The sequence below is a fragment of the Pimephales promelas genome, chromosome 10 (genome assembly GCF_988280905.1).
Source record: "Pimephales promelas chromosome 10, fPimPro1.hap1.1, whole genome shotgun sequence".
Lineage (NCBI taxonomy): Eukaryota > Metazoa > Chordata > Actinopteri > Cypriniformes > Leuciscidae > Pimephales > Pimephales promelas.
The window spans coordinates 21,785,714-21,798,012 of NC_142778.1; the positions used below are offsets into that span (position 1 = coordinate 21,785,714).

A 12,299-nucleotide genomic window follows, 5' to 3' on the forward strand; every position below is an offset into this window, starting at 1 on the left:
ACAGTGTTACCCCTTACGTTTTTTTTTTTTGGTCGAAAAATTAAGTATCCCCAATCTTCTCAAAACTCTGGATTCTGATAGAGGGCCATGAGACATAGACCTGAGTGCAACAATGGAGGCTCTAGACCCTTCCAGAGCTGAGATGTCGAAACTCAAAATTTCGACCCGAAAAAAAAAACGACAGTGTTACCCCTTACATTTTTTTTTTTTTTTGGCGAAAAATTAAGTATCCCCAATCTTCTCAAAACTCTGGATTCTGATAGAGGGCCATGAGACTTAGATCTGAGTGCAACAATGGAGGCTCTAGACCCTTCCAGAGCTGAGATATCGAAATTCACAATTTCGACCAGAAAAAAAAACGACAGTGTTACCCCTTACGTTTTTTTTTTTTTGGGCGAAAAATTAAGTATCCCCAATCTTCTCAAAACTCTTGATTCTGATAGAGGGCCATGAGACTTAGACCTGAGTGCAACAGTGGAGGCTCTAGACCCTTCCAGAGCTGAGATATGAAAAATCAAAATTTCGACCCGTAAAAAAAACGACAGTGTTACCCCTTACGTTTTTTTTTTTTTGGGCGAAAAATTAAGTATCCCTAATCTTCTCAAAACTCTGGATTCTGATAGAGGGCCATGAGACTTAGACCTGAGTGCAACAATGGAGGCTCTAGACCCTTCCAGAGCTGAGATATCGAAATTCAAAATTTCGACCAGAAAAAAAAACGACAGTGTTACCCTTTACGTTTTTTTTTTTTTTGGGCGAAAAATTAAGTATCCCCAATCTTCTCAAAACTCTTGATTCTGATAGAGGGCCATGAGACTTAGACCTGAGTGCAACAATGGACGCTCTAGACCCTTCCAGAGCTGAGATATCGAAAATCAAAATTTCGACCCGTAAAAAAAACGAGTGTTACCCCTTACGTTTTTTTTTTTTTTGGCGAAAAATTAAGTATCCCCAATCTTCTCGAAACTCTGGATTCTGATAGAGGGCCATGAGACTTAGACCTGAGTGCAACAATGGAGGCTCTAGACCCTCCCGGAGCTGAGATATTGAAATTCAAAATTTCGACAAGAAAAAAAAACGACAGTGTTACCCCTTACGGTTTTTTTTTTGGGCGAAAAATTAAGTATCCCCAATCTTCTCAAAACTCTGGATTCTGATAGAGGGCCATGAGACATAGACCTGAGTGCAACAATGGAGGCTCTAGACCCTTCCAGAACTGAGATGTCGAAACTCAAAATTTTGACCCGAAAAAAAAAACGACAGTGTTACCCCTTACGTTTTTTTTTTTTTTTTGGGCGAAAAATTAAGTGTCCCCAATCTTCTCAAAACTCTGGATTCTGATAGAGGGCCATGAGACATAGACCTGAGTGCAACAATGGAGGCTCTAGACCCTTCCAGAGCTGAGATGTCGAAACTCAAAATTTCGACCTGAAAAAAAAAACGACAGTGTTACCCCTTACGTTTTTTTTTTTTGGGCGAAAAATTAAGTATCCCCAATCTTCTCAAAACTCTGGATTCTGATAGAGGCCATGACACTTAGACCTGAGTGCAACAATGGAGGCTCTAGACCCTTCCAGAGCTGATATATCGAAAATCAAAATTTCGACCCGAAAAAAAAACGACAGTGTTACCCCTTACGGTTTTTTTTTTTTTGGGCGAAAAATTAAGTATCCCCAATCTTCTCAAAACTCTGGATTCTGATAGAGGGCCATGAGACTTAGACCTGAGTGCAACAATGGAGGCTCTAGACCCTTCCAGAGCTGAGATATCGAAATTCAAAATTTCGACCAGAAAAAAAAACGACAGTGTTACCCCTTACGGGTTTTTTTTTGGGCGAAAAATTAAGTATCCCCAATCTTCTCAAAACTCTTGATTCTGATAGAGGGCCATGAGACTTAGACCTGAGTGCAACAATGGAGGCTCTAGACCCTTCCAGAGCTGAGATATCGAAATTCAAAATTTCGACCAGAAAAAAAAAACGACAGTGTTATCCCTTACGTTTTGTTTTTTGGGCGAAAAATTAAGTATCCCCAATCTTCTCAAAACTCTGGATTCTGATAGAGGGCCATGAGACTTAGACCTGAGTGCAACAATGGAGGCTCTAGACCCTTCCAGAGCTGAGATATCGAAATTCAAAATTTCGACCAGAAAAAAAAACGACAGTGTTACCCCCTACGGTTTTTTTTTGGGCGAAAAATTAAGTAACCCCAATCTTCTCAAAACTCTGGATTCTGATAGAGGCCATGAGACTTAGACCTGAGTTCAACAATGGAGGCTCTAGACCCTTCCAGAGCTGAGATATCGAAAATCAAAATTTCGACCCGAAAAAAAAAACGACAGTGTTACCCCTTACGTTTTTTTTTTTGGGGCGAAAAATTAAGTATCCCCAATCTTCTCAAAACTCTGGATTCTGATAGAGGGCCATGAGACTTAGACCTGAGTGCAACAATGGAGGCTCTAGACCCTCCCGGAGCTGAGATATTGAAATTCAAAATTTCGACCAGAAAAAAAAACGACATTGTTACCCCTTACGGTTTTTTTTTGGGCGAAAAATTAAGTATCCCCAATCTTCTCAAAACTCTGGATTCTGATAGAGGGCCATGAGACATAGACCTGAGTGCAACAATGGAGGCTCTAGACCCTTCCAGAGCTGAGATGTCGAAACTCAAAATTTTGACCCGAAAAAAAAAACGACAGTGTTACCCCTTACGTTTTTTTTTTTTTTGGGCGAAAAATTAAGTATCCCCAATCTTCTCAAAACTCTGGATTCTGGTAGAGGGCCATGAGACTTAGACCTGAGTGCAACAATGGAGGCTCTAGACCCTTCCAGAGCTGAGATATCGAAATTCAAAATTTTGACCCGAAAAAAAAAAAAACGACAGTGTTACCCCTTACGTTTTTTTTTTTTTTGGGCGAAAAATTAAGTATCCCCAATCTTCTGAAAACTCTGGATTCTGATAGAGGGCCATGAGACTTAGACCTGAGTGCAACAATGGAGGCTCTAGACCCTTCCAGAGCTGAGATATCGAAATTCAAAATTTCGACCAGAAAAAAAAACGACAGTGTTACCCCTTACGGTTTTTTTTTTTTGGGCGAAAAATTAAGTATCCCCAATCTTCTCAAAACTCTTGATTCTGATAGAGGGCCATGAGACTTAGACCTGAGTGCAACAATGGAGGCTCTAGACCCTTCCAGAGCTGAGATATCGAAAATCAAAATTTCGACCCGTAAAAAAAACGAGTGTTACTCCTTACGTTTTTTTTTTGGGCGAAAAATTAAGTATCCCTAATCTTCTCAAAACTCTGGATTCTGATAGAGGGCCATGAGACTTAGACCTGAGTGCAACAATGGAGGCTCTAGACCCTTCCAGAGCTGAGATATCGAAATTCAAAATTTCGACCAGAAAAAAAAACGACAGTGTTACCCCTTAGGTTTTTTTTTTTTGGTCGAAAAATTAAGTATCCCCAATCTTCTCAAAACTCTGGATTCTGATAGAGGGCCATGAGACATAGACCTGAGTGCAACAATGGAGGCTCTAGACCCTTCCAGAGCTGAGATATCGAAATTCAAAATTTCGACCAGGAAAAAAAACGACAGTGTTACCCCTTACGTTTTTTTTGGGGGGCGAAAAATTAAGTATCCCCAATCTTCTCAAAACTCTTGATTCTGATAGAGGGCCATGAGACATAGACCTGAGTGCAACAATGGAGGCTCTAGACCCTTCCAGAGCTGAGATGTCGAAACTCAAAATTTCGACCCGAAAAAAAAAAAACGACAGTGTTACCCCTTACGTTTTTTTTTTTGGGCGAAAAATTAAGTATCCCCAATCTTCTCAAAACTCTGGATTCTGATAGAGGGCCATGAGACTTAGACCTGAGTGCAACAATGGAGGCTCTAGACCCTTCCAGAGCTGAGATGTCGAAACTCAAAATTTCGACCCGAAAAAAAAAAAACGACAGTGTTACCCCTTACGTTTTTTTTTTTGGGCGAAAAATTAAGTATCCCCAATCTTCTCAAAACTCTGGATTCTGATAGAGGCCATGAGACTTAGATCTGAGTGCAACAATGGAGGCTCTAGACCCTTCCAGAGCTGAGATATCGAAAATCAAAATTTCGACCCGAAAAAAAAAACGACAGTGTTACCCCTTACGTTTTTTTTTTTTTGGCGAAAAATTAAGTATCCCCAATCTTCTCAAAACTCTGGATTCTGATACAGGGCCATGAGACATAGACCTGAGTGCAACAATGGAGGCTCTAGACCCTTCCAGAGCTGAGATGTCGAAACTCAAAATTTTGACCCGAAAAAAAAAAAACGACAGTGTTACCCCTTACGTTTTTTTTTTTTTTGGGCGAAAAATTAAGTATCCCCAATCTTCTCAAAACTCTGGATTCTGATAGAGGGCCATGAGACTTAGACCTGAGTGCAACAATGGAGGCTCTAGACCCTTCCAGAGCTGAGATATCGAAATTCAAAATTTTGACCCGAAAAAAAAAAACGACAGTGTTACCCCTTACGTTTTTTTTTTTTTTGGGGCGAAAAATTTAGTATCCCCAATCTTCTCAAAACTCTGGATTCTGATAGAGGGCCATGAGACTTAGACCTGAGTGCAACAAAGGAGGCTCTAGACCCTTCCAGAGCTGAGATATCGAAATTCAAAATTTCGACCAGAAAAAAAAACGACAGTGTAACCCCTTACGGTTTTTTTTTTTGGGCGAAAAATTAAGTATCCCCAATCTTCTCAAAACTCTTGGTTCTGATAGAGGGCCATGAGACTTAGACCTGAGTGCAACAATGGAGGCTCTAGACCCTTCCAGAGCTGAGATATCGAAAATCAAAATTTCGACCCGTAAAAAAAACGAGTGTTACTCCTTACGTTTTTTTTTTTTGGGCGAAAAATTAAGTATCCCTAATCTTCTCAAAACTCTGGATTCTGATAGAGGGCCATGAGACTTAGACCTGAGTGCAACAATGGAGGCTCTAGACCCTTCCAGAGCTGAGATATCGAAATTCAAAATTTCGACCAGAAAAAAAAAACGACAGTGTTACCCTTTACGTTTTTTTTTTTTTTTGGGCGAAAAATTAAGTATCCCCAATCTTCTCAAAACTCTGGATTCTGATAGAGGGCCATGAGACTTAGACCTGAGTGCAACAATGGAGGCTCTAGACCCTTCCAGAGCTGAGATATCGAAATTCAAAATTTCGACCAGAAAAAAAACCGACAGTGTTACCCCTTACGTTTTTTTTTTTTGGTCGAAAAATTAAGTATCCCCAATCTTCTCAAAACTCTGGATTCTGATAGAGGGCCATGAGACATAGACCTGAGTGCAACAATGGAGGCTCTAGACCCTTCCAGAGCTGAGATGTCGAAACTCAAAATTTCGACCCGAAAAAAAAAAAAAAACGACAGTGTTACCCCTTACATTTTTTTTTTTTTTTGCCGAAAAATTAAGTATCCCCAATCTTCTCAAAACTCTGGATTCTGATAGAGGGCCATGAGACTTAGACCTGAGTGCAACAATGGAGGCTCTAGATAGTGATGGCAAAATGAGGCTTCCTGAACCACTGAGACCTCGCAGTCCATTGCTTCACCCAAAGGTTCATTACTCGAAGCTTCATTCAGTATTGCTCACTAGTGACACCTAGCTACTGTGCAAAGAAATAGCAGACAAATTATTTAATTCTGAAGCAATGACCTGAGCAGACTTATGATGTCCGTATACACCCCCCCCCCCCTTTTTTTTTTTTAAAGAGAAAATTTATTTATTCTCACTGTTTATGTCTGTAACCTTTCATTTGCAATAATAAAAATACCTGAGCAGACATTTGTCCGTTGCCTGGGAATAAAATAAAATGTGTATATTTCTCTGTCTGAATTTACTTCTGCAGAGACAACTGTATCACACACACACACACACACACACACACAATTAATTATTCATAAATGGTTTGGATAGTGACAGTATGAACAATAAAGGTTACACTGTTTAGTGCAGTGCTTATGGTGGAGGGAGTGTAATAAAGTAAAGGGCAACAGAAAAGTGTGGGGTGGTAAAATTGTTTCCGGTGATTTAGTGCATTGAACTGTTCATATTTTTGTGCAGTGTTGTGCTTATGGAACTGGGGACGTAGAGGAGCGAAGGAAGGATTAAAAATTATTTTTATTGAGGAACAGAATTTTTTCAAGTGTGCTGGGGCTTAGGCGATTCCTCTTTTTCGACAGAACCTCTCCAGCCTTGGAAAAGATCCTTTCACATGGAACAGAGGATGCAGGTGAACATAAAAATGTCAGGGCCAGCTGGTATAAATGAGGATACTGGTGTTTATGTTGAGCCCAATATATCAGTGGATCCTCAGATCTTGTCACATTAACCTCAGATAAATATCTGTCCACTTCTGCAGTAGCATCTGCTGTTGCACTTGAGCTCCTTCTACCGTGTTCAACCGTGCTATCCAGCAGATGCCAAAGGTCACCTAATAATAGAGGTACAATGAAATAAAAGTCCATTAACAATGCTTCACAGTACTAATCACTAATGTGAACATTCACACAACAATTACATATAGTACTTACCGTTGTCTGTGGATTGGCCTGCTTGTGACGAGGCTGGGGGTGTATTGGTGGAAGCAGATTGGATACCAGAACTTCTGATTACTGTAGCGCATTCTGATTTTAATCTTGCTATGCCTTCTTGCAGTTTTCCTTGACTTAAAAATCCCAGTTTTTTGAATCTGGGATCCAATAATGTGGGTATGGTCATAACACTGATTGATTCTAATTGTACTGCTTGTTCCCTGACCCTCCGTACAAGGCTGTCACCCAGCTGCCTTGTTAGAATCGACTTCAGGCCTTCTAGCTTACTCGTTACCGAATGGTTCAGCATCTTCATCAAAGGAATCACTTTTGAGGCAGACACCCTTTTCTCTCCCGAAAGCTCTACTGTAGCCTGGAGGAAAGGGGCAAGAACATGTAGAGCATCCTGGATTGCCTCGTACTCCAGAGCTGTAGGAGGGATGATGTCGGTCTTTAGAGAGGCCAGCGCTGCACCCACTGGCTCTCTCAGCTGATACAGACGTTCCAGCATGTTGTAAGTGCTGTTCCAGCGAGTGTCCACTTCAATTATCATTTTCAGAGCTGGTCTCCCCATCTGCTCCTGTACTTGGGCCAGTCTCTCTTTTGCTGTAGTGCTTGTTCTGAAATAGGTCACAAGTTTCCTACATTTGGTTCGAATGTCATTGAAGCTACTGTTGTCATCAAAAGATTTCCTCACAATTAGGTTTAGTGCATGTGCAATGCATACCGCATGCCTAACATTTAGTGATCGTACACATGCTATCATGTTGGCTGCAGCATCAGTTACCAGGCACTTAACTTTCTCCTTTATGCCCCACTCCTCCATGAGCTTGACATGTCCAGTAGCCAAGTTCTCAGCAGTATGGCTCTTCGGGAAATGCTGCACACCTAGTAAAATAGTGCAGAGCTTGTCATTGTCTATAAAATGGCAAGTTACTGCTAGGTAGGCATCCATGTGTAGCGATGTCCACATGTCAGAGGTAAGGCTTATAGCCTGAACATTCTGCAGCTGCTCTCTGGCCTTCTCCTTAGCCTCCTTGTACTTAAGATCAACCATGACCTTCAAAGCCTGTGGATAGACATAAATGCAGTTACTCTTACTTTTACCTTCTTAAATAATGATGAACCACTTTATTAATCACATACCTTTCTAGTTGGGATCACATAAGTGGGATCCAACACATGCAGGAGCTCCCTAAATCCATCATCATCCACAATGGAAAAGGGCTGGGAGTCCTTGATGACCATGTTCACCAGGGCCTCATTCACCATTTCTTTCTTTGAATCTGTAATCAAATAAAATGCAGGTGTATTATAGGAGCGTAAAACATTATTAAAATAATGTTTATTATTATTAGTCGTATTTTTAATTACTTTGACTACTGTGTGGATTGTTAGTAGTCTGTGCATGCTCATGCAGTGCTCGATAATGCCTGAGCATGGAGGAGGTGTTATTGCTGTAAGTCAGCTCCTTCAGGCACAGCAAGCATTTCACCTAGAAACATAAATGAATAGACGTGAAATATAATACATATAGTGAATATTATTATTATTATATCAAGACAGTGAAATCATAATAATAATAATACATATACCTTATTGTGAGCAACCATTTCAAAAAACTCCCAGACAGGGGAGGATTTCCTCTTTCTTGCTGGCTCCATTACAAGGAAAAAGGAAGAATCACAAAAAGCAAACAAATCCAAAAGGGCAATCCAAATCAAAAACCAGTCCAGTCCAAATCCAAAAATCCAAAGCAATCCAAACAATCTTATCTAAATAATATAACTATACTATAATATAATATAACTACTATAAATAATAATAACAATATACTATCACTAATCTAACCTGACATACAGCCCTAACACATATATGACAAACTAACGATGATGACACAACTATCTAACTCTAACTGTAACTCTAACTGTAACTCTGACTCTCTGACTCTACTACAACTGATTCTACTACTCCAAACAACACCCACAAGGTGGCGCGAGTTTCGAACCCCCTTTATCCGGAAACGACACTCAGACTGAACCGATGACGTATCCACACAAACCGAGGCCTCGTTTGTCATCAGTCACGTGATTTCCCCGTTAACAACACAAGCCTCGAATCGCGGCTTCATCTGGCACGCCCCTTTCTTCTCGACACAAGCTCCGATGCCTCGGTTCATATGTCACATCACTAGCTCTAGACCCTTCCAGAGCTGAGATATCGAAATTCAAAATTTCGACCAGAAAAAAAAACGACAGTGTTACCCCTTACGTTTTTTTTTTTTGGGCGAAAAATTAAGTATCCCCAATCTTCTCAAAACTCTTGATTCTGATAGAGGGCCATGAGACTTAGACCTGAGTGCAACAATGGAGGCTCTAGACCCTTCCAGAGCTGAGATATCGAAATTCAAAATTTCGACCAGAAAAAAAACGACAGTGTTATCCCTTACGTTTTGTTTTTTGGGCGAAAAATTAAGTATCCCCAATCTTCTCAAAACTCTAGATTCTGATAGAGGGCCATGAGACTTAGACCTGAGTGCAACAATGGAGGCTCTAGACCCTTCCAGAGCTGAGATATCGAAATTCAAAATTTCGACCAGAAAAAAAAACGACAGTGTTACCCCCTACGGTTTTTTTTTTGGGCGAAAAATTAAGTATCCCCAATCTTCTCAAAACTCTGGATTCTAATAGAGGGCCATGAGACTTAGACCTCAGTGCAACAATGGAGGCTCTAGACCCTTCCAGAGCTGAGATGTCGAAACTCAAAATTTCGACCAGAAAAAAAAAACGACAGTGTTACCCCTTACGGTTTTTTTTTGGGCGAAAAATTAAGTATCCCCAATCTTCTCAAAACTCTGGATTCTGATAGAGGGCCATGAGACATAGACCTGAGTGCAACAATGGAGGCTCTAGACCCTTCCAGAGCTGAGATGTCGAAACTCAAAATTTCGACCAGAAAAAAAAACGACAGTGTTACCCCTTACGGTTTTTTTTTTGGGCGAAAAATTAAGTATCCCCAATCTTCTCAAAACTCTGGATTCTGATAGAGGGCCATGAGACATAGACCTGAGTGCAACAATGGAGGCTCTAGACCCTTCCAGAGCTGAGATGTCGAAACTCAAAATTTCGACCAGAAAAAAAACGACAGTGTTACCCCTTACGGTTTTTTTTTTGGGCGAAAAATTAAGTATCCCCAATCTTCTCAAAACTCTGGATTCTGATAGAGGGCCATGAGACATAGACCTGAGTGCAACAATGGAGGCTCTAGACCCTTCCAGAGCTGAGATATCGAAAATCAAAATTTCGACCCGAAAAAAAAACGACAGTGTTACCCCTTACGTTTTTTTTTTTTGGGCGAAAAATTAAGTATCCCCAATCTTCTCAAAACTCTGGATTCTGATAGAGGGCCATGAGACTTAGACCTGAGTGCAACAATGGAGGCTCTAGACCCTCCCGGAGCTGAGATATTGAAATTCAAAATTTCGACCAGAAAAAAAAAACGACAGTGTTACCCCTTACGTTTTTTTTTTTGGGCGAAAAATTAAGTATCCCCAATCTTCTCAAAACTCTGGATTCTGATAGAGGGCCATGAGACAGACCTGAGTGCAACAATGGAGGCTCTAGACCCTTCCAGAGCTGAGATGTCGAAACTCAAAATTTTGACCCGAAAAAAAAAAAACGACAGTGTTACCCCTTACGTTTTTTTTTTTGGGCGAAAAATTAAGTATCCCCAATCTTCTCAAAACTCTGGATTCTGATAGAGGGCCATGAGACTTAGACCTGAGTGCAACAATGGAGGCTCTAGACCCTTCCAGAGCTGAGATATCGAAATTCAAAATTTCGACCAGAAAAAAAAACGACAGTGTTACCCCTTATGGGTTTTTTTTTTGGGCGAAAAATTAAGTATCCCCAATCTTCTCAAAACTCTTGATTCTGATAGAGGGCCATGAGACTTAGACCTGAGTGCAACAATGGAGGCTCTAGACCCTTCCAGAGCTGAGATATCGAAAATCAAAATTTCGACCCGTAAAAAAAACGAGTGTTACCCCTTACGTTTTTTTTTTTTTTTTGGGAGAAAAATTAAGTATCCCCAATCTTCTCAAAACTCTGGATTCTGATAGAGGGCCATGAGACTTAGACCTGAGTGCAACAATGGAGGCTCTAGACCCTTCCAGAGCTGAGATATCGAAATTCAAAATTTCGACCAGAAAAAAAAACGACAGTGTTACCCCTTACGTTTTTTTTTTTTGGTCGAAAAATTAAGTATCCCCAATCTTCTCAAAACTCTGGATTCTGATAGAGGGCCATGAGACATAGACCTGAGTGCAACAATGGAGGCTCTAGACCCTTCCAGAGCTGAGATGTCGAAACTCAAAATTTCGACCCAAAAAAAAAAACGACAGTGTTACCCCTTACATTTTTTTTTTTTTTTGGCGAAAAATTAAGTATCCCCAATCTTCTCAAAACTCTGGATTCTGATAGAGGGCCATGAGACTTAGATCTGAGTGCAACAATGGAGGCTCTAGACCCTTCCAGAGCTGAGATATCGAAATTCACAATTTCGACCAGAAAAAAAAACGACAGTGTTACCCCTTACGTTTTTTTTTTTTTGGGGCGAAAAATTAAGTATCCCCAATCTTCTCAAAACTCTTGATTCTGATAGAGGGCCATGAGACTTAGACCTGAGTGCAACAACGGAGGCTCTAGACCCTTCCAGAGCTGAGATATGAAAAATCAAAATTTCGACCCGTAAAAAAAACGACAGTGTTACCCCTTACGTTTTTTTTTTTGGGGCGAAAAATTAAGTATCCCCAATCTTCTCAAAACTCTTGATTCTGATAGAGGGCCATGAGACTTAGACCTGAGTGCAACAATGGAGGCTCTAGACCCTTCCAGAGCTGAGATATCGAAAATCAAAATTTCGACCCGTAAAAAAAACGAGTGTTACCCCTTACGTTTTTTTTTTTTTTTTGGGAGAAAAATTAAGTATCCCCAATCTTCTCAAAACTCTGGATTCTGATAGAGGGCCATGAGACTTAGACCTGAGTGCAACAATGGAGGCTCTAGACCCTTCCAGAGCTGAGATATCGAAATTCAAAATTTCGACCAGAAAAAAAAACGACAGTGTTACCCCTTACGTTTTTTTTTTTTTTTTGGGAGAAAAATTAAGTATCCCCAATCTTCTCAAAACTCTGGATTCTGATAGAGGGCCATGAGACTTAGACCTGAGTGCAACAATGGAGGCTCTAGACCCTTCCAGAGCTGAGATATCGAAATTCAAAATTTCGACCAGAAAAAAAAACGACAGTGTTACCCCTTACGTTTTTTTTTTTTGGTCGAAAAATTAAGTATCCCCAATCTTCTCAAAACTCTGGATTCTGATAGAGGGCCATGAGACATAGACCTGAGTGCAACAATGGAGGCTCTAGACCCTTCCAGAGCTGAGATGTCGAAACTCAAAATTTCGACCCGAAAAAAAAAACGACAGTGTTACCCCTTACATTTTTTTTTTTTTTTGGCGAAAAATTAAGTATCCCCAATCTTCTCAAAACTCTGGATTCTGATAGAGGGCCATGAGACTTAGATCTGAGTGCAACAATGGAGGCTCTAGACCCTTCCAGAGCTGAGATATCGAAATTCACAATTTCGACCAGAAAAAAAAACGACAGTGTTACCCCTTACGTTTTTTTTTTTTTGGGCGAAAAATTAAGTATCCCCAATCTTCTCA

At 40.5% G+C, this 12,299-nt stretch overlaps 1 protein-coding gene across 1 annotated transcript; it reads right to left on the reverse strand.

The window, feature by feature from the left end:
- Positions 1 to 6,146: 6,146 nt before the first annotated feature.
- LOC148977408 (E3 SUMO-protein ligase ZBED1-like) lies at positions 6,147 to 8,236 on the reverse strand. Its single transcript, XM_089116619.1, has 5 exons — positions 8,168 to 8,236; positions 7,947 to 8,067; positions 7,719 to 7,858; positions 6,573 to 7,641; positions 6,147 to 6,472 (listed from the first exon to the last, which is right to left on the reverse strand). The coding sequence occupies exons 1-5, from the start codon at positions 8,234 to 8,236 to the stop codon at positions 6,147 to 6,149; spliced, it is 1,725 nt and encodes a 574-aa protein (XP_088972745.1).
- Between the last annotated feature and the right edge of the window lie 4,063 nt (positions 8,237 to 12,299).